General features: G+C 46.3%; 2 protein-coding genes across 5 annotated transcripts; both read right to left on the minus strand.

The window, feature by feature from the left end:
* Window positions 1-9: 9 nt before the first annotated feature.
* Window positions 10-2,423, minus strand: LOC108623703 (E3 ubiquitin-protein ligase rnf8). 4 transcript variants are annotated; one of them, XR_003389019.1, is made up of 6 exons: window positions 2,135-2,423; window positions 1,263-2,067; window positions 764-1,183; window positions 464-698; window positions 269-400; window positions 10-134 (listed from the first exon to the last, which is right to left on the minus strand). XR_003389019.1 is itself a non-coding variant. In XM_018022398.2 (4 exons), exons 1-4 carry the CDS (start codon window positions 2,258-2,260, stop codon window positions 655-657), a joined length of 1,395 nt encoding a protein of 464 aa, XP_017877887.1. In that variant the 5' UTR covers window positions 2,261-2,423; the 3' UTR covers window positions 427-654. The 4 variants fall into 4 exon arrangements, 1 of the variants encoding a protein (XP_017877887.1); XR_001916552.2 differs by having other exon boundaries at window positions 10-400; window positions 559-698; XR_003389018.1 differs by having other exon boundaries at window positions 10-400.
* Window positions 2,424-2,686: 263 nt separating this feature from the next.
* toc (toucan) lies at window positions 2,687-23,312 on the minus strand. The gene is made up of 11 exons (XM_018022530.2): window positions 23,035-23,312; window positions 17,145-17,337; window positions 16,971-17,073; window positions 15,811-16,678; window positions 15,318-15,742; window positions 15,139-15,248; window positions 11,093-11,221; window positions 9,678-9,770; window positions 6,788-6,954; window positions 6,518-6,692; window positions 2,687-6,000 (listed from the first exon to the last, which is right to left on the minus strand). The coding sequence occupies exons 1-11, from the start codon at window positions 23,041-23,043 to the stop codon at window positions 4,802-4,804; spliced, it is 3,471 nt and encodes a 1,156-aa protein (XP_017878019.1). The 5' UTR covers window positions 23,044-23,312; the 3' UTR covers window positions 2,687-4,801.
* Between the last annotated feature and the right edge of the window lie 988 nt (window positions 23,313-24,300).

Below are 24,300 nucleotides of genomic sequence, written 5' to 3' on the forward strand. Positions count from 1 at the left end.
ATATTATATATAACTACTCGCATATCTCATCCGTAATATTGCCAGAAACTCTGATACTGCCTATATTGTATCTATGCTGCGGTGGACCTGGAGGTTCTTATCTCTGCTACGGTGGAACCGAACAGGGCAGATCTCTGCAAAAAGGTTCTGGAGTATGCTACCTGGTGGACCTGTTTCCCGAGTTGGCCGCAAAGTGCAGCTCTTTCTTTACGGTTTCACTTGAGAACAAAGAACTGAGCACTCTCAGTTTCTCTCTGATACGACGTACCGGATTGCGGGCAGATTTTCATGGAGTCTCCTCGCGCCCTCGCGCGACCAGTTTATTCCAAAACGATTCCCGACTCACTTGACACAGTGGTAAGCCGAGATTTGTTTTGGATTGCTTCACACTGTTTAGCGACTGCAAGCGACGAAAATGCACTTTGATTCTCTTCAATTTTTATTACAAATATATCATACATACATCTTCACTTTGAGCATCGCATCAGAATGAAAAAAATAATAATGATATATATTTCTTTCTTACAACAATTCATAACAAAAATAAGCCGTACATACTTCTTTGATTTGATTTGAACACCTTCAATGTAAATGCAGTTTCCACTTTTGTATTAAATTATAAAATCTTAGTACAATATATTAGAATTAATCAAATTACTTCGCTTTCTTCGACACAGTTTTTTTCCTGCCCTCCATTTCTAAAACATTTGAATATCATAAATTATATTTAAACGTTCCTAGACATTATGAACAATATTCTTACCTTTTCTTTCTTTTAGAATCTCTTTTCTTCTTTCTTTAAATTGGATAGGTAAATTTTCTAACATACTGTCGATGAAATTGTCAATGACTATTGATCTGGTCATGGACGTTATAGGTGCTCTGCATACTGCACATATCTTTTTTTTCTTCATCCAACACTTTATACAGTACTGACAGTATGTGTGCATACAAGCTAATGTCGTTGCCTTCACAAATAATTCTGAACATATGCTACACGTTAACTGGTCATCCATTATATTGCTAATTTTATTAACTATATTCTCCTGTTGATCATCGACAGTTATAAGTTGAGAAACATCTGTCAGATCTATTTCATCTATAATTCGGTATTGTGGAGCATTATCTACAACTTCTAACAGTATGCAACTGTCATTGGGGTCCGCGTAAGAAGGTCCTGCGACTGTTTCAAAAATGATAATTAATTTATGAAATCTTAACAAAAATAGGAATTGAAATATTTATTGACGGAAAGATCATACTATTATTTTCTATCGTTTCTTGTACAGCTTCCTTTTCTTTTAAAGCTTTTTCCGTTTCTTGTAATCTTTTTTCCAAGACTATCTTTTCGTTCAACAGTTGAGCCTTGTCTTTCTCCTCCTTAACTTTATTTTCCATAAGACTAGTCATTTTTAGTTCTAACATTTCCTTCTCCAATTTAGTCACGTGTAACGCTTGCTGCCACTTCTGTTTCTCGACATCCAATTTTTTCTCAAATTCAAGCCTTTCATTCTCTAGCTTTTCTGACAATTCGGCAAAGAGCGTATTCAAATGTTGCATCAGGACGTTTCCTTGTTGTATTCGATTTTCCAATACAGCAATTTTATTTTTATATTCCTCGGCACAGTTCTTCGTAACATCCTGCTCCTTCAAAAGCATTTCTAGCTGTTGTTTTAATTCATCTTGCTCCTTCTGTTTCGTTTGCAATTTGTCTGTAAAAGCTTTCTTCTGACATTCTTGATTCTCAGCAAATGTCTTTTGTCTCATGAAAACGTCTGACATCAACAGTTCGTTATTCATCTTGGGTTTCTTGGGCTTGCACTGGTTTTCACGAAGTGCGAACAGATACGTATGTTTCTCTGACGTGCTCAGCTGTACAATGTCACCATTGTGGAGTATCTTACTTACACCAGGTGTGAGTGGAACGTTGTTAACGAACGTAACTGAAGAACTACAATCTGTAATGGCCCATTCCTCGTCTTCCTCACAAGTTAAAATACAGTGCCTCCTTGATATCAATGTATCCAAAATGATTTCATCGTTATCTCTAGAACGCCCTATCTTGAACTGTTAAAAAAGATTGTTTGTAGTATAAAAAGTAATAATGCACATAGAAAATCGTACGTGTTGATACCTCAGGTTTGTCAACGTGAATATCGTGGGACTCGCTAGATTTATCAATTCTCGATAAAGTGGGCCCAAATATGATTTCGTCCAAATCGCTCGATAGCGGTCTCTTCTGAACCGTTGAATGTTCCATCGTTCAAACTTACTCGTTCGTAAATACATAGACAAACGAATATCCCTTAATTCATGTTTGCGTTGTTTATAAATTTTAAGCATACACAGAAATGGGAAAGAAAACAAACAGAACTACTGTGTCACATTAAAAGCAAAAACAGCATGAAGTATATTTTCGATATTTCGATCGTTGACGCGATTCGATATATCGAATCGAGATGTCCAGCGGCACCTGCAGTGATCTTCAGGCAAGTTCAGTTTCAAAGTGAGACGTGAGTGCGCGGGTGAATAACGTTGAAACTTTATGAACAAATAAATAACAAAGTAATATAAATATTGTTTAAATAAAGATCATTGTCCGTAGTTTAGTGCTCAAGCAGAAGGGCAACTGTTTTCGATGTTTCCTCGGGAAGAAGATGGAGAGAGTAAAGGTACGTGCTCGTACTGATTGATTCAGATAATGTTTATTTGATAGGTATATAATACATTAAATTTGCCAGCACATGTGAGAGAAAACACAGTTTTCGGCGAATAATACTTGCTTCTTCTTATATTCGACACCTTCCAATTATTCCTATACTACTGCTACCGAACATCTCTTCTTGGAACGGAGTTTCTCTTTTTCTTTCCCCTAACATGAACCCTTCGCCCGACTACTCTTTCCTATAGTAGTCGGTTCGACAAGTCGCACCTGCATTAGCGTAATACATATCTGTGAGTTTGACGTTGTACATAAAAGGGAGTACAGACGATTGTATCGTTTCGTCGTTTAAAAGGAGTAACGTTGAGGATATTACCAGTTCCCGCCATTTTCCACGTCGTCGAGTATAAAACACTCAAACAAAATTTGAACGTTACAAAAACAAAAGTATTTAGTCTGATCGTTAATTACGATTCCTTCGTAAATGGGTTTTATTCTCGAATTCTTAAATAAACTGCGAGTAAACGAATTTCCAGTGTATCACGATAATCTTACTGTTCGATAAGCTGCCGATATCAATAACGATTAGGTTTCTTCGTTAAGCACAGCGAAATGACTCATCGACGTATTCTTCTTCGAGGACAGGATCGATACCGACGGTCGTTGTCTATTTACATTGTTTTGCATAAAGACTAATTAATTTATAAACATCGTTGTTATTTATGTACAGACGTAATATAAACGCATCGTACCTTATAAAAAGTGTCGCGATTGAAACAAACGGTGACCCGAATTCGATTTTGGTTGGTTTTGAAAAATGCTCGATTCGTGATCAGCCGGTAGCCCGTAACATCTATATCGACAAACAATTTACAATAGAACGCAATTAAACCCAACTTCTACGCGCATTTTTTCTATCTAAAGGACATGCACAGGTATACGCAGAAATCAAGTAAAGACGTTTATTTTTTTCCCTATCCACTCCTTGTATAAAACGAAAAATCCTTACTATCTACGATCGCAAGAAAAGTATAGTTCATAGTTACAAGATATAAATATATATTTATGTAGTGACGTAAGTACAATTCAGCACATCTGAATCGAAACATATCTGTTCACTCTTGGTGGCAATTGCAAGCACCAGAAAGCCAAGCTGGATAAATGTTTTCACGAGACAAAAGACATTTGCTGAGAATCAAGAATGTCAGAGGAAAGTTTTTACAGCAAGGAAATGTCCAGATTCAACATTTGAACACGCTTTGAAAAGATTACAAGAAACAGAAAAAGCTTTAAAAGAACAAGAAGCTTACTTCTTTTCCTTTCAAAGTTTCATCCGCTACCATAAGCGAACAGACATGCCTGTTTCTCTGATGTGCTGAGCTGTACAGTGTCACACTCACATTTTTTGTAATCTTTGCGAAGAGATCGTACAATATAATAGTATGATCTTTCTGTCAATGAGTATGTCAATTCCTGTGTTTGTTAAGATTTCATAAATTATCTTTTTTCGAACACTCGCAGGGTCTTCTTATGTGGACTTCAATGACATATCGATAGAAGTTGTACATAATCGTTCACAGTATCGAATTATAGATCAATGAATACATGTTTATATTTTGTAACTATGAACTACTGGTCCGTGTGTCGGTATGTATACACATATATTAAAAACCAAAACTTCTAAACAGCGAACGATCGCTCGTAACGCAAACCCTGGAACGGGTGAAGGCAAAGTTGTATACGAAGATAACAGAAGTCACGATTTAAAAAAAAAAAATAAGAGAAACATCACAATACCATAAAAAACATGGCCTCTAATCTACATATTTAAAGAAAGAGCTTCTTTATCTTCGACCAATCCCTGCCGGCGTGTAGTCACTTGAAAGTAGATTCTGATCAAGAACATGTACCTAGTAGTTTTCACGAAGGACATGGTTCTCATCGGTACAGGTACAGAAGTAATAGAAAAAGTGCGCGTACAACTTTCAAACAACCATGTGAACGTTCATTCTCGTAATAGGATATCATCGTATATCCTGAATCGCCACGAGAGATGCGCCGTATGATTACTCATTCAGATCGAGTTGTGTAAGCCCTTCGCAATCGAAATGTCACATAAGCGAGAGGACTGCGAGAACGTTACTTGATGGGTTTGCCCCAAGCGAATTGTATCGGCAAGGGACGAATGTCGCTGCTCGTCGACGATTCGTCCTCGCTGCTCGTGGCCGACGCCTCTTCAGAGATCATCGCTTCGCCGCCGGCTTCCTGAGGCATCTGGCCAGCTCCGCAATCTTCGACCGCTGCGGCAGCTTCCGCGACAGCAACGGCGACCGCGGAATTCGTGGTCACCGCCGACGCGGAAAAGGAGGACGTGGAGGAAGATGTAGACGAAGCCGAGGAAGGCGGGTCGCTTCTCGGTCTTCGTCGAGTCTTGGGCGTCGAGTTGAACGGCGGTACCCAAGAAGGTTCGTCGGAACGCGCCGAGTCCGTGACAGAAATACTCTTGGATCTTGCTCTCATGTCTACTGAAGGCCTCCTAGGCGTCAGCCTGAGCGACCCTTGCCTGGAGACCGTGGACGCCGAATCTGATCTGCTCGTCTTGGGTCCCGTCGCAGTCGGCGACGTGTCGGACCCTTTTGAGAATTCATCCTCGATCTCCAACGTCCACGAGACCGAATCTCCCTTCTCCACCATGAACTTCACCATAGACGTAGCTTGTGGACCGTTCTTGTCGGGTGTAAATGAATGCTCAATTTGCTCCGGTCCGAGGGAACGCGAGAGCCTAGGCAGGTTCGCAAGAACGGTCACCACTTCGTTTTTTTGACGCAACCTCCATTGGAGTTCCTCGTTGCGTTGCGACAGGCGCTTGTTCTGCTTCGAGATCTGATGAATCGACTCGTGAAGCAGCTCGTTGTCGTGCGACAGTTGCCTCTCGAGGGTCTCCTTGCACTGAATCTGCGCCTTCAGATCTTCGCATCGAGCCTCGAATGCGTCGACCCGCTGTTGCAAGGCTTCCTTGTCTTCGATCTCTCGCCTGCTGTTGTCGAGCTCCGACCTCAGCGCAGCGATCTCTTGACTCTTGATTTCTAGTACCGAGCGCAGGGACTCGACTTCGGCGATGAGCGCTGCGCCTTGGTCGTGAACGACGGACTTCCTCTTGAACTCCGATTCCTTTCGCAGCAACTCAGCCTCTTGTTCCGCTCGCAGTTTCGTGACCGCGGCCCGATGCTCCTTCGCGGCCTCGTTCAAGGAATCCCGTAGCCTGACCTCGCATCTTCGGCTCTCCTCCTGAAGGGCCGCCTCCAAGATCGCGATCTGCTCCGCGTGACGAGCCTCGACTGTGAAAAGCAAATTTTCCCTGTAGCAACGATCGACGTCAACGGCATAGATCGGAGAACGGAAGAAAAACAAAGTCAGATGGAACGAAGGAAGACGGATCAAGTCGAACGTGCCAGCCTATAATTAACCGCGATGGACGTTACGTGGCCACTAAATCGAGCCTTTGTGATGTACGGCCGTCTGTCCACTTTTGAAAATTCTGTCTCTGAATTATTTAAGCCCGCGCGCACAGCCGGGCCGCGTAGGCACGGCTGCCTCGCAGATTTTAATTAACAATTGCTCCACTTTAAACCTCAGCTATTTGCCACGATCGCCGAGACGATTACGCTCGCTACCGAGAATATGATTAGCATATTCTACGGACGCGAAGCAGACGTTCGTAATTTCGATGACACAGGGAAGAATTCTCCCGTGACGCGTTGGTAAAGAATTTGACGTTAAAATTTTAAAAACGTTTGTACGCCGTATCGAGCCAGGAAACTAAAAGTTACACAAATAATTCTTGGCAACACTTACGATCTTCACGAAGCTGGTCCAAGGCTCTCCGATGATCCTCTCTCTCCGACTCGAGCCTCTCTTCAATGCCGAGGTTTCTAGTTCTCAAATCTTCTATCTCCGTGCACGAAGCCAACCATTCCTTCTTCATGTTCTCGCAATCCTTCTTTAATTTTGGAGTAGAAAAGGCGTCCAACTGCGAGTCAAATTAAAGAAACATTATCCGATCGTCCACTTCATATTTTGAGGAATTTACATTTTCTCTGGTTCATAATTACGACCGAAACGTACCTCGTAGGCCAAATACTGAACGGTGATAGAAAGAGCTTCTATGACTTGTTCCGCTCGTTTCACTTGAAGCGCGTCGTACGGTATGTCGGTTTGTGCGGCCTGATCTCGCGTCTCTAAAGACGCCCTTGTGACCATATAGGCATTATTGTGCTCCTTGGTTTCGCGATCTGCAACCAATGCCACCGGTCCCATCACCATCACGATTCCTCCTCAAAGATCGTTTGAAAATTATGATTCGAGCCGACGAATGCTCCCCGGTTCATTCGTTCATGTTAGCATCGACAGTCTTCAAGTGACTCCGTCGTTATCGATACGAAGAATATGGTCCACGGTCATTCTCCGGCGTCGAACGGGTCATAGCGACGAAAGTAGAGGACTACTGGGCGCCTGTACAAGACTGACTGCTCCCAGTCATCTTACACCGATAGATTTCGATGGTAGATCGAAGAAAGTTCGACGGAAAACTCGTTTCAGTAGAGAAAACCGTTTACTCCAGTCTTGGAAAGTCGGGCTACCTGTTTTTCAGGATGCTCCCGCTCGAATTGACCCCGACGCGGCGCGTCGTCGTGGAAATAAAAGAGAAAACACGTCTGACACGCGGGAAATTTCGCGCGAACATTCGACTGCCGGTAATTAAATCGTAACGATCGTTTGGCTCGACTGCGTCAGCTCATCCTCCCATTATCGATGATAAGCGTACGTGAAAGCACGCGGGTGCATCCGTCGAGCTAAAAAAGAATCGCCACCGATCGAATTTAATCCCCGACGGGGCCAACCCGTTCGAAATACGTCCAAGAGCACGAGCCAGTCAATGAAAAGACGCCCGGGTTAAGGTCGGCCGTGCGACAACCGTGGCGCGGACACGGGAAATCAAGAAAAATTCCACGAGAACGTCGAGATTCCGAGTTTCCTCGAAACGGGCCGGATTATTTTCGGCAATGGACTACGCAACATCGAACGCTTATCGCTGCCACTTTTGTTTATACTTGGATCTCGCTCCTTCGTCGAATCGATTTTTCCGCGATGTTCCTTCGACTTTCGAACATTTTCCACTGAGAATTCCTCGGATCACGTTCGTTTTTCCCTCAGGAAAATAGAAGAAAACAAGAACTTCCCTCTGTGAAGAATCTCGCACGTGCACTCGGCACAATGAGATCCACCCGTGAAATTCACATGAGCGATTCGGGTGAGAAACGCGGACGAACTCGATCACATCGAACAACGATGATCGAGCGATTGAAAACATGAGAGAGAGGCCTAATCGGGATCGTCATTTGTAACGATTTGCTGGCCAAGTCCGCACTTCGACTGAATTAGCACGAGCCACAGGCTGCCTCGCACCGCGATATATCCCTCCTTCCTCTCGTCGACCACTCCTACCACCTTGAAACGAGGTGCAACCTCGAAGAAGACGATGGACACGCGGAAAGCCGGACCGGACACGCGCTCTACGCACACGACTCGAATATGACCCACAATGTCTGCATACGTTTCCATAATTGCCTTCATATACCCTCATTTTTCATCCGAAGGAGCTTCCACGAAACCGAAGTTAAACGTCATTAACATAAACACCTGAAGATCATGCTCGGTTGGCTTAATTACAAGCTCCCGGTTCATGAAAAGGAGGACGGCGCAACGTTGTTCGATCTAACGGAAGAGGTGAGGCTGTAGAAGAAGATGAAAACCGGCTGGCGATGAATTATCGCGAAACGGGCGTGCCCCGAATAAATTTCGCTTTTCTATTTGGAATCGGTTACCTGTAAATGGTAGCGGGCGACCGTATTCGTACGAAACACCGGCGTACGTGTCTACGGATATGATTGAAGATAATGATCCGAACGATCGACGATCGATAGCCCTCTTCCGTTTGCAAACAATTGTTAATTCCGCTCGCAAATATCTGTTTCGTCACATGCCAACGTAATTACGAGACTCAACTATCTGAACGGAACCTCTTTCCAATCACCAGTTTCCAGTCGAACGAGTCGTAAAGATAAAGACGAATGTGCAGTTCGGAAATGCCCTTGAAAATCTGCTGAAATCCTGAGCAACCATTTCTGACTGATCAATGTACATATCTTAGTCGCTTCATGAATGATTAATGGGATAATACATTAAAAGGAAAGGAAGTGCAAGAGCGTGACTCGTAGAAACTCGACCCGCAATTCGGTGTTTTCTAGGACGTGGTCATTGATAATAATCTTTATCTTCGTTCCACATAAACACGTACGCGCCTCTCGTCTCGGCGATGATCGTTCGATTTCTAATTAACGGAAATGCTTGAAAGCGTTAAACTATTAAACGGAAGCAGACGATTCTCAAAATAAGGATGTAAAACTCTTGTAAACCGTCTTGCGAGGGATCACTTTCGCCGGGTTACACCCGTTTCTCTACGACGCCCGTTCCCGCGGATTGCCCCGCGGGTTTTTCAGCACCTCGCGGGCACAGAGTTTAGTGCCGAGGACCAGTGAAAGCTAGGACTTTCATCACAAGTTGCGCTATGGGATACGCACGTGTGCGTCCTCGTGCATGCGGAGAAACGGTCGTACGCACCGCAAAATGACCGTGGGACTTTTTTAGAAACCTGCTACCGCGGCCAATGAATTAGAAAGCATGACCTGCCGACGTTTCCTCCCGGTGTTATCTTCTTCGAAAGATACGCAGGATGTAATTTAGGTACGCGTACGTAAATTAGTTTCGATCGAATCAAAACTTAGAATCATGTATGATTGATATAAATCAAGAAATAAAATCGTATCAAATACATAAATTGAATAATATAGAATTGTATCACGGGTTCGTAAAGGACGTGAAAGAGGATTAGAGGGATGTTTGCAAATATCGACGATGTAGCGATTTCAATTGAGATATCATAATCTTTTTCTACCTTTTGATGATGCCGTTGAACCGTGCTGCTTTGCCGGTACAATTGTCGTTCTCCTCGTAATCGTCGGCTTTCGGCTAGCCGACGGGCTCTTCTCTGGAAACAGAATTCGCTCCGTTAACGAGAGCACGTTACACATACTCCGTTTAAATGATGTCTTATCGAGTCCGCAAGTACCGTACACTGCGAACCGTTTAACCGTTCGCATGTGTACACACAGAGAGTACGAGCACGACGAACAATTCTATGTCAACCGTCCCTTTCACAATACAAGAACTGAATTTGGACACGAGCACAAGGAACGATTTTTATATCGACGCTCCGATCCACGATGGAAAGATCGAATTTTTAGACGAAACGAAATGCCGACACCGAATTAAACGAAGCGCACGGAAATAATAGATTAAATCGACGTTTACTGTAACACGAGTCGATCATGGTTACTCGTGGCTTCCGGCCGCGGAACCTAGGCACGGTCCCTGTCCTGTAGCTATTCTCTCGCATAATCGGTGTCTGCGATCGTCGGACCACATTCGGAAGTCGCGTAACAATGCCGATCACGGAGCTCCCTCGTAAAACAAGTTCGCAGATCACGTCCCCGGCTGGAATATTTTCAACGACCCGCGCGAGGCACGTAGAACGACCAGACTGAGTGGCACATGCTGTTGTTTCCCCGTTAAACGTCTACGAGAGACTGAGGGACCGTCTGATACGGATCCGACACGGTCGGGGGTTCAAAACGAGAGAGCTAGGGGTGCATACCGTTACGATACTGACCCGACTACGCGAACAATGCCACAGTGGGTTTACGCCCACGGGTAATTATCGCGACGACGCGTCGTCGCCGGGCCGTGGCGTCGCTACAATTTTGAATACGACCTCACGCCAATCGAGTTTCTTCGTTTCACAAAGAAAACGTAATCGATAACGGTCAATGAAGTTTCAACTAATTATTTTTCCCACCGTGGAATTGGACTTCGGTCGGACTTGCGATTATCACGATGATACTCATAAATCGATCGGAAATAACATCGGACGAATCGAGCATGGCTACTTGCCAGTTATCTTCAATGCTACGTCTTCTCGAAAATAAATGGAGAACATGCATCGACGACACGTTGCACTTGATGCGAGCGAGAATTGATTTTCGAATGAACATCGCACCTTCTGATCTTTTGACGAGCGTCGGTCGCCCGTTATCATCGTACACGAGTCGCATAGGGGCAGGCGTTCAAAGAAAAAGCGTTCCAGGTCTCCGACCGGAAGCACGCAGCGGTGCCCTCGACCTTTCGTTTCCTCCGTTCAATCAGCGGACCAGGAGGCTCGTTTTATATGAGTACGTACGTACGCACACGTGACCGCGGTAATATGCGACGATACTCGTCGGACAATTTAGGGTACTACCCTCTGACACTCACCAAGATTGATCGGCGAAATTTCGACGCAGTTCTTCTTCGTGTCGAAACTGTTGACACGATTCGGCTGACTGCTACCGCGGCCGTTTGCTACCAGTCTTCTTGGCGGGTTCACTGACGTTGGCGATCTCTCTGAATAACAAAATTATTCATCCGTCGTATAATTGATTCTTAGACTTCATGCGAAATAGAGTGTAATATGAATTTACAAAATGAAAATATAGGAATTTCTTCATCCATTTGCCGTTCTCCAAATTAGACATCGTGGTCAATTTTTATATACATATATTTTGTGTAGATACAATTTTTCTACATTTGTAGGACTCTTGTAGTATGTCATTTTTCATCGGATCGGAAATTACGCAAAACGTTTTCATAACTCATTGCGTTACGTGTCAAACGGTTCATCGACCGTGGAATTTCGTTTCCTCAGATGTTACTTTAATAAATTTCATAGGAATTCGTGCACGACGGGGTAATATAGCGGGACGAGGACGCTGAGCCTGAAGCATGCTCGTCCATTAGGCCGACGAGGAAAAGAAAATGTTTATTATGTACACCAAGTTGCACGTTGCCTACGAGCTCCTGCATTATAACGGGCACCCGCGTGTGCATAATTCGTATCTTTACACGTGAAGGAAACTAGTCTACTAATTTAAACAAAAAATGTTTAAACGAAAGTTCATTTTGTCAAAAAGAAAAAATTTTTATACGGAAGTTGTAGGCCCTGACGTCTTCTACAAGAAAGATTCTATCAATTTTTCATCTAACTTCGATATTTAACGAGTTACATATGATTATTTGGCATTTTATTAACGTTGACAAAATCCGACCATTCCAGCGTCGAATCAGCGAACTTTTGGAAAAAAATTTCGTTTTTCCTGAATAACTCCTAAACTGTTCAAGATACGGGAAAATTGCATAGTACCTTTTTTGTAGAGGACGACGAGATCTACAATTTCTGTATAAAATCGATGAATTATTTCGTTCATCGCTAGTTACTCTTTAACGAGTAGTTTATACGATCGGTTCAGCATCGACGAGTGTTTTGTTTTCAATCTCTTACTTCGATGGCAACATATTCTATAGGGCGTCGAAAATTGCAGACTTCTTCGTAGACACAAAGTCCCATAAGACTACTACTCTTTAATAATTTCTCCTCGGTGTAGTCGAGCAAATATTCAGGACACGACGTTGCGATAATCGATAGCCGTTAAGTAATAATTCTACGCCTGCCTAGTAACGTCGATATTAATTGTAAATCAAACCATACAGTCGTGAACCAGCTTGTTATCAGAGCTACATATAAAATGTATTATACGATGACTCGTTCATTCATTCGTTCCTATCGAACAAAGTTCGATATTTTTTATTGTTAATAGGTGATAATAAGAAAAATGCCTGCCTGTTACGGTTGTGATATAATCGGCGAACTACTTTCTGACAGATTCCTCAAATAACAGTGATCGATGGCTAGGGTAAAAGAGAAACGTGTAAGTAGGGTACCTTTGATCCTACCCCGTGACAATTTAGAGCTGAAGAGAAACCGTCCGACCTATCTGCCTCTTCGAATGCCTATGCAACGCGACACACTCGCGTCGTTCGAACTTTCTACCGTTAAATGAGGCACGAAGAAAAAGAACTCGTCCTTTTTCCTCGTTTTTCGTGAAACGAGATTAAAGGATTAACGGGGACAGGCTGGTCGGCGCCAGGTTTCCGTCCGGTTTTACCTCGCTTGAAACTGCCGAGCCGCATTTTCGCCGAGTCCCTCACGAAATCCGTGCGGAGTGCCGCCGGTCGTCCCTTCGAACCTTGTTGACCCATTTCGGTCTCTCAGTGTTCCATCCTCTGTAAAATTGCGTGAGTCCGTCCGGCTAGCGGAAGTCGCTTCACCCGGTGGTCGTAGAGCCCGCAGCGAGGCCTGGTAGCCAGGTCGACACCGCGTACGCGCACTGGCATCGTGCAGAACCACGATCACCCGGCATATTACCAATTTCAAACGTCCTCCTCCGCGAGCACCATCCACACCAATTAGCTGTAATTCGCAGCAGCAGCGTCCGCCGTTATGCGACTTCGTCTCTGTTCGACGATCTGATACGAAACGTACGTATCGGCGGGTTCGATTCCAATTGACCTGAATCCGTGCGACGACGGTGCGCAACGAACGAATAGTCTTTCACCGGCACGATCGACGATGGTCCTCGAACCATGTGGGTTCACCATCTGACTCCGATTGCGTAAGTGAGAGAGACCGGGTGCGCGTACCGGTGGTCGTCGGCCTTGGGAACGCACGTGGTCGCCGGGTGCACCTGTCTAAAAGGGTGGGGACACCACCGAAGGACGCGCGAGTATTACGACAAGCTGGCCAGTTGAAGAAAGGCAATGCCGGAAATAAACCACTGGTGCCGTTGACCCGTGAGCTCGTCCCGAAGCTGCCGAAGAAGACGTTAGACCCGCGAGCACTCCGATCTCGAGTCTCTTCTTCTATTCTTCGCTCGGGCTCCGAACAGGAACGTAGCCAGAGATTCCTTCCGTAACGGTATATCTTGGGAAACTTTCATTGGCGTGCAGTAGAGAAGGGGACTGCAAAATCCAGTCTCGTTCGGTCTTGCGGTTCAGGTACCTCCGGGCGATCGAAGCGAACATGCGACGGATGTAGCACGGGGTCTCTCTCTCGTTCGAACATCGAGTGAGAAGAAACGCGAACGTTCCCGTGACACGTATAGGAAATCAGGTCACGTCGAGTGTGCTCGAAACGGAGCACGTAATCGTCTCGCGAGAAAAGGAGGGTGTCGAGGATCCGGGAGGACCGACACGAGAAAACAAACAGAATCTAGTAGAGGAACAGAGGAACGTCTCGCACCACAGCTCCGATGCACTTTGCACCGTCACCTTGCTGCGTTCACTGACGACGATGCACCGGCTGTTCGCTATTGCAGCCGTCCTTCTTTTTCTCGCGCACACTGATCCTCTTCGCGCACGTACTCTCGATAGAATCGCTGTGACCCGAATGGGGTAGAGCGAGAGATCGTGAGAAAATGGGGACGGGGAGCGAGAGAGAGGCGGAACAGGCAGCGGCACCGCGACCGATCTAAAGGGGTGGAAAAGAGAGAGGAGAAATGGGAGACCGGAAATGCAACGCGCGTGCATAAACAGCGTCCGAGCGAGCACGAGGTCCGCCGAGGACTGCCGACGCCGAAGACTGGATTGGACGGATGCTGAAGTCGTGGTCGAGGCTGCTGCTCGCGCCTGTCTCGATCCGATGGAAGCGAAAACTGTCCAGTGGCGCCGGAAGCGAGGGCACCCGACAGGCGCCCTCGCCTCGCCTTCTTTGTCGCCGTAAGATCAGCGCCAAGCAACGAACCGGTCAATACAAAACACCCTCCTACGCCCAGTTTTACGGCCACCCCACCATCGCTACGTTCGGCGACCGTCTGCGACTTCGCACGAATCAAAACCACGTGCGCTTACGCATTGCAGCGTGAGAAATGTCAAATTATTATTCTCAACTTTCGTTTTCAAACCGACGTCTTTGATCGATCGTCAGCATCTTCGTGTTCGCGTTGCGGTATCGGTGCCAATTTCAAATTGGCAACATAGTTCGAAAACTGCATTCGAGAATACATCGATTATAAAACGGCGCTTTTTATTCAAACGTCGGGATTATATTTCGGGGGTCAGCGTTGATAGGATCTTTCCAAGGGAAAATCGTTTCTGAATCTCGTAGAAACAAAACGTATTGACTGAAGCGTTTTAACTATGCAAAACATTTGCCTGTCGACCTTTGCGGTTACGAGTCGTTCGAATTTTTTACGAAACGCATTGTATGCGGTCGGACATAATTCGATATCGCAAAATCAATCGGCATCATATTTATTCGAGCTCCGCAAGGTCTTCCCGTTCATACAACTACGATACTACTCTGCATATACGCAACCTACCTCTCTGTCAATCATTGTATTCAAATCCACGGATTCCCTGACTAATATTCTAAACTACGCGTTACGCATACTTATTAAGCGTTATCAGCAATAGTGAATTGAACTTACTTGGTGCGTCTTTGGGAGGTCCGCTGCTTAGATCGCTCAGGGAGCTTCGAACGGAGCTCCTGGCAGTTTCTTGAATCGGCGATTTCATTTCTTGTCGGCCTCGCGCTCGCCTAATAATTAAATTTCTTAGCAAATACGTACAACGACGAGGTTTCGATCACCAACGACCAACGTCTCACCTCTTATCTTTATTATTATTATTGTTCGTATCGCCGACTTTCTTTTGAGCCGATGCAGCAGAGGACGGTTGCCCAATAGTCTGAGATATCCTCGATTTCACTTCTTTCCGAACTGATCTGCCCTTGACCCTTTGCTCGTTCTTCCCCGCTTCGATCTTACTCATGACAGCGTCCCAGCGCCCACCCTTCCTAGATCTCTGCGATCGACGAGCCTCCTTCTCTGCCTCGTCCTTCGGTCCAGACTCGATCATCGCTTTGATCTTCGAGACGACGTTCCTTTTGGGCATTTTATACTTCTTCAAAGTCGAGGAGTCCGTCTTGCCTTGCACCTTCGTCCTGTCACTACTTCTCACCTCGATCACCGTCACGTCGGCAGGGTTCGGCGAACCACTGTTGTCACCCGATGAATCGAGATTCGAAGTGACCTAATCATTGATCCATTCGTTATACGTCAACCATACTCTTATACGTTCGGGTGAATAAATACATTTACCTGTAGGTAATCCATGATGACTTCCGGCTTGACCGGCGTCAACTGGCTCCTCTGAGACACCTCCGTGTCGATAGTGTCCGGGGTGTGGCCTTCGTTTTCCTCCACAGCTTCCTCGGGCGCGTGAAGGTCGTCCTGCCTCTTGTCGAGATCCGAATAAATCCCGCTGGAGTCCATCTCCTCCGCGGTGAAACTCGGACATCTTCGACCACCCGGCGCGCAGAACAAGGTCCCGTCGATCACCTGTGCCTTTCTATCCCCGCGCACGATTTCCTCGTACGCGTCGGCATCGCTCTCCGTGAAGAAGTCCGAGTCCGTCATCGGATCCTGCCTGCAAGGCACCGGTAGGTTCGGCGGCGGTGCGACGGACGGAGGATCGGCCCCGCGGCTTGCTGGCCGCGAGTTCTCGCCGTCGCCCTGATAACCAGCTTCCAGACTGGTGATGCTCGTAACGGACGTGACGAAACTGATGGGCACGGTACCGCGTATCGGTTCCGTCGGCTTTGGGTCTAGCGGCAGCTCCTCCGGCGACGGTGTCCTCTCGCTGGACGCCTCCTCCGTCGGCTCGGCCTCTGCCGACGGTCTCGACGCGGACGCGCGCGTCAACGCCAATCGCGAGCCTCCGGAGCCTGTGATGTTTTCGCAGGATGGTGTCCTGGAGCACTCTAGCGCGACCGTGAAGTCGGTCATCTGGTCGGGAGTCAGAATGCCGAGACTTTCGTCGTGCTCGAACGAGTTCTGCTTGTTGAGCATCAAATAGTGCGGCGTAGCGTTCACCGCATTACCGCCGTCGTAGTTGCCCAGAGTCGCGTCCAGCAGGCAGGTGTCGCCGACGTTTTCGATCATACTCAGCTGAGAGTTCTCGAGCAAACTGTACAACAGTTAATGAAAGGTTTCATAAAAAGTGGCAGTCAAAGGATCTTTAGCTGCAGATGTTTTGATTGAACAGGACGCTTTGAATTACGCCAGTGATTTAAAGTATGTACCTGGCCCACCCGGATAGACACGTGTTTGCACTTCTACTCCCTATTATATTTCGACAGTAAACTCCGGCTAAATTACACCCGTCGTAAACGTAACTTCGGCATTCTTATTCATCGCTACTACCAAAGGGAAATATTTTCGTTCCGCGGAATCCAAAACACGTGTGCGAAGTAACGTACCTGAAGAAGCTGCTCTTTTCTTCGGCAAAGTGAACCAGCTGGTGCACGTCATCTTTGTCGGCGTCCCAGACAGGCGATATCGTGTACGTTTTGCTACTCGGGTCTGTCGATCAAAATTTGTGTACACTTCCGGTCTTGCAAACAGTCAAGTTCTTATAAATGAAAAATAATTACCTTGAGGTGTACTGACAGTTCGCACCGCGCACTTTTTAATTGGCTCGTTCTCAGCATCGACGAACTGCAAACATCCCGATAGGAACGAGCGGCGGTGGTTGGACACGATCGGTGGCGTGCCCAGCACTCTTGATTTCGGGAAGAACGACGGCCTCGCCGCTCGAGGAACTGGTATTCGGCTCTCCCCTACGTTCTGCAATCATACACACAAAATGATAAATACGCCGTCGCGCGCAAACTGGGTTACCGGCAAAACTATTTCACGCATCCGTGTTAGCTCGGCCGACAGGCACACATTCCGTCGAGAGAATCACGAATTCCTTCATTTATTCCTCTAATTAGTCAGATCGTTCCATAGCCTGAAGCTCCCGGCTAAGTGAACATGGCCAGCACTTTAATCGCATTTCAACCAATCGAATTAAATCCAACGAACACTTCGCGGCAATGTGCGTATCCTCTACTACAAGAATCTGGTAATACTGATTTGTCTTTCGATTTTCTACACGAAAGTCGCTTATGTTCCATCGGTCGAAGTACAGTTCTAAAATTCATTAGATTTTACTACGATGTTCGACTCGATGGGACGTTCTTCAGGTTTGTTGGTAAATGAACGTAAGGGTCAAAGGCAGTGATGGGTTCCCGATTCATGTCATGAATTTTCTACAACCGAAGTAGAAAACTGAAGCATGAGTCGAGAACCCATCACTGGTCAAAGGGCAAGATACTTTAATTGAGACTGGCGATAGAGCAAAATGATCGATTTTTTCAAGGTCGGTCGAAAAACTCGACCCGAAGAGTCCGTTGCCCTTGGCCCATCTCCAAATAAAACCCTAAAGTTCCGAGGTGAATCAGAAGTGTCTCCGAGTCTGCGGCTAATTTAATTTTAGCCACGGTTCGACTTTCTCGCGGCTACCTTTAACTACCCGAAGTGTTTCTCGACGTAAGAACACGCGTAACGCGTTATAACCCCGAGTTTAACGTGCAACGAACGTTGCTCGGTGGTCGATTAGCTTTATCGTTGGACCGCGAATCCGCCTCGCGTTTAATCGCGTCCCCCATGTGTACTTTAGAGTCGACGGCAAACAACGGGAGGTTCCCTATCAAACTATGAATGCCATTTACTCGAGATTCAGTTGATAAAAGAGATTAGACTCGCCGGAGTCTTTGTAACGGCAGGCCAGAAGAGGTTGACTCGTCGTACTAATAATAGTATTAGCCGATGGCCAAAGCTCGAACCGAGGTGCCGAGAGTAACAGAGTGCGTTCACCGACGACCCTGTTGAACGACGTCGTCGGCTGAGAACTGGGTTACATCGCCCGCGAGTTTACTATAATGCAAACTCGCTGCCTCGTCGATGCGTACCGCGCACGCGAGCCGCGTGTACAGAATTCTCTATGTATTTCTACATACAGTTCGTCCTCAGAGGCTGACATCAACCGTTCCGTCTCGCCTTTTACACGGAAACGATAAATAATTCAACAATCGTGAATTATCATGTTAAAGATACGCTAGCCTCGTTTTCTATCGACAATCCGCGTTTTTTTGCCCCGGCCGCTTCTGAATTAATCGATGCCCGGTTTTTATCGATCTAGGAAAATGTCACGGTCGAAGATGCCAGGCAGGGAACGAAATCGAGACGTTGAATATTGTACCGAGCTCGTGAGCGTCGAGGAGCAAAGGCCAGGCCCGCAAGCATAACTTTATTCTATTAGGCCTTAATTCGTGCCAATTCGAGCCCGCCTACTAGCCGCGGCTGTTATCACTCGCCACGCGAGACGAGGCAACTGTGTTAATTACGAGTTCGTTTAGTTCAGATCTTTGTCGATACGTAACGGAATCACTGCGAATCTCGACGGCGGAATACCGTCGATTGAAAAAGAGCGTCGTTACACTCGGCGGCCACGTGCGAAATGTTATTTTTGCTCGATTAGCGAAAAATACTTGAAACGCTTTCTACAAGCAGAAACACTTTCTAAAAGGTCGCCGCGTACGGATAGCGGATACTCGTCGTCCTACCTCAACAGGACGTCGTCGCTTACTCGAATCGATGAAAGACACCGGTAAAAGGTGCGTTTCCGGTTTTACATAATTTCATCGGCTAACGAGCGAATCTTCGTTCGGCGACGAGATCGCAGTTTGCTTGATCCGCGGCCACGTAAGTGACTAAGACACGTGATGTTGTGATAGCGATACCGTAGCGGTATAATTCCGGTTTGTAATTTGAATAGAGAATTGATCGCGACACCTGCGCCTGCGGCTCCAACGTGACCAAGCATATAAACACCCGTACGATAAGATACGGGCGAAGGTCCGACGCGGAAAAACTGAATCTTCATTGCCGAACTAACGTCCGCGTCGCGTTATGACGGCGCGTCGTAAAAGCGGAACGTGATCGAACGTTAACTCAGTTTGCTTGCGTAATCGGTCTGAGTACACACCGAATTCGACACGCGAAGCGTGAAGAACGGCAAGTCGATTCCCTCGTTTGCATCGTGTGGAAATAAAAACGAGAAAATCACGCGATCGAAGCTGTCCAACTCACGTTCGACGTGCCTCCTCCTCGCTCATAATCCCGATTCCACTTTCCCCGGCCGCACAAAAACACTCCCGCTCGGAACAGTCGACTAGAAGACTATTAATAAAACCACTGAGTCACCGGGACCGGGACTCACCGATGTTCGGTGACGCGCATATTCGGGAGGGTATCCCGGTTTTGCAACGGCGGGAAACAAAGTTTTTCCGAATGGAAAGCGCGCGGTCGGCTTCGGATCGATCGCGTTGCGCCCGCCGCGTGTACGACAATGAAAACGTTCCGGATTCGCTCGGTGATCCCCTGGTACTACCTATGTACCACCACCGCACCGCGAACATCCACACCGATACGCGATATCGTGTGCGTGCCTGAGTACAAACGCGTGTTCGCGTGCATACACCTTCGCCTAGCGAGCGGCGCGGACTGACACTCCGCAACAACGATTACTATTCTTCAGAAACACACGGTTTCTGCATTCACCGGCCCGTGAATCCGTATAGGAGCGGGCGAGCATGGTGTACACACGGGGACTCGCACACGGTGAACGTCATCAGCCCGGGAACAAGGCTGAACTCTTGCCGACTTGCCTGGCCGCATGATTTTTTTCCCGTACTCCAACGTACTCTCCTTGGTGTAATTAGCGACACGTTCTCATGGAACCTATTTGTTCTGAACGGAACTTTGTTCTTATCCGATGGAGCGCAGGTGTAGAAAGTGGGAAATTCTTGCTTGCGCACTGTGGTCACTGGTCGTAAGAGAAAATAACGCGTAGTTTTCTGTTAAATGGAAACGTAAACCGATCCGAGGTCAATATTTAATTTACATGTGACAAAAGAGCAAACGTGCATCTGCACAGAATTTTGTGTCCCACGGGATCTTTCGGGCAGAGGACATTTTCTGTTGAACGACCGATATCGAGAAAATTCATACGCACGATGATGCGTTAGAGAAGTGCAAGGAAGTACGGTAAACGTAAGAGACGACTTTCACCAACGATTATCTGCACTGTACACACGATAAGATCGAACTACCGATGCTTGATAAAACTAACGAGTGAAGTCACGTGTTGTACGCGTAATCGTACGATGCAAAGCGACGTAATAGAAAAATACCTGACACGACGGATACGACTTAGCCCGAAAATCGGTTCTGGAATTAACTGGCGCAGGACTACGTTTCGCAATTTCACGACGCTTCGTAATTAAATGTTTCGCCGGCCGATCCCTTTGTGTCTGACACGTTTATCGATTTTAGGATCGAATTCGTTCTATAGCTACGCGACCGGTCCTCGTCGACCTTTATACACATCCGTTCCTACTTCCCGCCGTGTAAAAATCCCCGAGGACCTTGAAAGGCCTCTCCCTAGCCTCGACATGCCGACTGGCCAAGTCGGTACATTTTCATGCAATGTCGCATATACGCGAGAAACTTCTCTCTGACCGAGGGACCTATCTTCCAATAAAATCGTCCCAGTCCGATTGTCCTTCCACTACGTCCGACCTATGCGAGACGGACGCGTTTCGAAATCGCTAGCAATAGAATTTCTCTCGTACATTTATTTACATTGCAAATTCATATATCTATGAGCTGAAGAGAGCTTTCACAACGTCGATGCACCTGCTTTAATTATGCGCCGTGGAATAATTTACGCAGCAAATCTCCTTTCAAGACGCGTCATTAAGAATCAGTCCTCTCAGCGTTACGCGTCTAATTCTGCGACGCGTAGAAAATCGCAAATTACGATAGAACGTTTCACAGCGAAATAAAAAAGAAGCAACTGTCCTGATGATTATCGGTTCAGCCACCCCGATAAGATCTACGAACGTTCGCGCTTCTGGACAGAAATATAATGCCGGTTGACCGCGATTCACCGCGTTTTCGTGCCAACTATCATATAAATATATGTAGGACCACTCGAAACCACGGTCCAGGTGCCGTTCGGCAAATTTTCTGGGAACCGCGAGACTCGTACTCGATCCCCGGGTACACTCGATTTGCAGTCGGTGCACGGATAGAAAAAAAGTCTGTCCGCACATGTACCGGTTTCGTATAAACGCGCACGTCTCCGGAGGACCGTTAAACACGGTGAAAATTTAATGATGAAAGCACCTCGCGCTGGATAATAGGTCACTCAGCTTTTACGACTCGCGTGTCTCTTCTCTTCTAGCCGTACATCTGACGTGGTCGCCGATTGTTACACGACGTCTTATGATCGATTACGCCACGAGCAATCTATCGGTAATTGATTCCATCGATCATGTCAGCCGAATCATTTTAAGTCGTGTCGCAATCGCTCCGATCCGATATGCACCGATGCGTCTGCATTCTTTTCGTCCATCGTTCGCGAAACATTTTTGAAATATATGTAATATAAGTAATTTAAGTAAAGTGGACTGAGAAGCATTAACTCGGTGTTGACCGTGCGAGGCACGTATGACACTGCTCATCGATCACAAAAACTCGTAACGTAGCTAAGGTGTACGTGACACGTAAATATTGCGCATCGGATATTGAATTAAAAAATGGTATAAAAGAAACAGTAACGCGGTTATTACCAGCGTGAATTATCGCTTTGCTCTCACGTTTCATTTGTAAAATGGGTTGCAGTTAAGAAAATTTCTTGAATCCACAAATAAAATATCTGATCGTCACGGTTTCCGCACTACTGCGAGTTATTAAGTGTTTACGGTTCTCTACGATTTTGTACGCGACTGGCAATGAAACCGTGCTATCTCTCCTTTCAATTACGACGACGTGAAATGCGTGCATACACGGCAGTCGAATCTATCTGCCCACTTAATAGAACGAAATTAGAAACCATTAGCCCCACGTGTATCTTAAGCGTTGTATTTATAAATTCGGTGCGGTTCGAGTACCCAGTCTGTTCGGTACCAAGAACGTTCGATAATTAAGAGGATCGGGATAAAAATTCGCTAACGAAGATGAGATGCTTCGATGGTGATCGTGATCGAGCACTGCTTTCTCCACGGTCAAGTAGAAACGACTATGTGCCGCAGTCCGGCTGATCATGACGGCGCCAAACTACTTTTTCTGCCGTAATAGACCACGACTACTGTCCACATAGCCGGTGCGCCTAACACACTTCTACGTTAGAAATCGACGCGGAATTATTTTCCCTCTAAACCTGAGCCAAGAGGCTCTCGTTTAAGAATCAGCAACAGCTGTTGACAGGCCAGCAATAACATGTTTGCTCCCGCAAAAACTAACTAACGATTCTATAAAAACGAAGACTAAAATACGCGAACGATACGAAAACAGGAAAACAGACACATACCGTTCTCAACTGGAGACAGTAGGAGTATCGATGTTATGATCGTTTGATTTCTAATAACTCACCTTAGCCATCGTGTCGTGGGTGGGTCCTAAAGATTCGAATCCGTGAAACTCAGGTCCCGAGCCCGGACGTCGCGTTCGGTTGACATAAGTCTCGTTCTACGAAACGTCAACGAACGCATACCCGATCCGATTTATTTCTTCCTCCCCTGTCTCTCTGTTTTTCCACGCGACGCTTTTTCGAATCGGCGACCGTGTACAAGGTTTTCGCGAGGACACGTCGATTGCTCGCGAATGCCTTCACGCAGCGACGCTCCCGACGCCGGCGTCGCCGTGAACGACGTTATTGATCGGCGCCGTGCGAAGGCGTCGCTCTGCCCGCGAAACGAGAGAAGGGGGTGGAATTGCCGGTGACGGAGATAGCGCGAAGAGGTGGCGGTGGCACCCAGTGGAGATGGAAATGACAACTGAAGAGTCCGCCGCCGAAAATGATTCCTCTGGCCCGACGAAGGCTCTCTCTCCCACCCTCCCCTGTCCTAAAATCGGACCGGGACGTGATTTTACGAAAACAGGAAACTGTGCGACTCCCGTTGCATCCTGGATACATTGATGGGACTCGCCAAACCGAACGCGCTTCGTGATTAAAAAACACACCCCTCAGTTTTTATCTTGATCGTTAGTAAATTCGATCTAATCGAGTAGAAGAGAACGAATGGGCGAAGAACGATCGCTAAGTACTTTGAGAAACGTCTAACTTACCGGATCATCCATTTTCGTTTATCGATGAACGAAATTAAAATTCCATGTAACTGAGGCAATTGGCTGTTAATACTCTCGAATCAATATTTCCGAGGCACATGTTCAACACAATCGAAATGATTCCGTATCATTGAAGCGATGAAATCACGACGGTTATATCAGAAGTTTAATTACACACTGAAGATTTTAGAATCCGGACACACTCACACGGAAGTCGCAATGTTTTCATTCGTAATTTGAATTCGAGGATATTAACTGATCGCCAGTTACACCATCCAGAAGTTAAACTGATTCCCTCCGAAATTTCCGATTGATCGGTTTAATTTCAGAATGGTTCGTTCGTTGTTTTGGGAGTATTTACGGATCACGCCGATCGATCGATCGATCAATCGCCGGATTAATAAAACTGCGGTGTTTTCGTTGCACATAGATACACAGATAGGAAATATTTTTTATTTATACTCGGTAGCTGCACAACACAGTGATTACCAGAAATGCAGATACAGTAGCAGAAATGAAAAGTTCATTATTTTTCATCGTCATCGAACGGAGGCCGGTCGTAGGTGCTTT

The sequence above is a fragment of the Ceratina calcarata genome, unplaced genomic scaffold (genome assembly GCF_001652005.2).
Source record: "Ceratina calcarata isolate Rehan_Ccalc_2016 unplaced genomic scaffold, ASM165200v1 scaffold289.2, whole genome shotgun sequence".
Classification (NCBI taxonomy): Eukaryota; Metazoa; Arthropoda; class Insecta; order Hymenoptera; family Apidae; genus Ceratina; species Ceratina calcarata.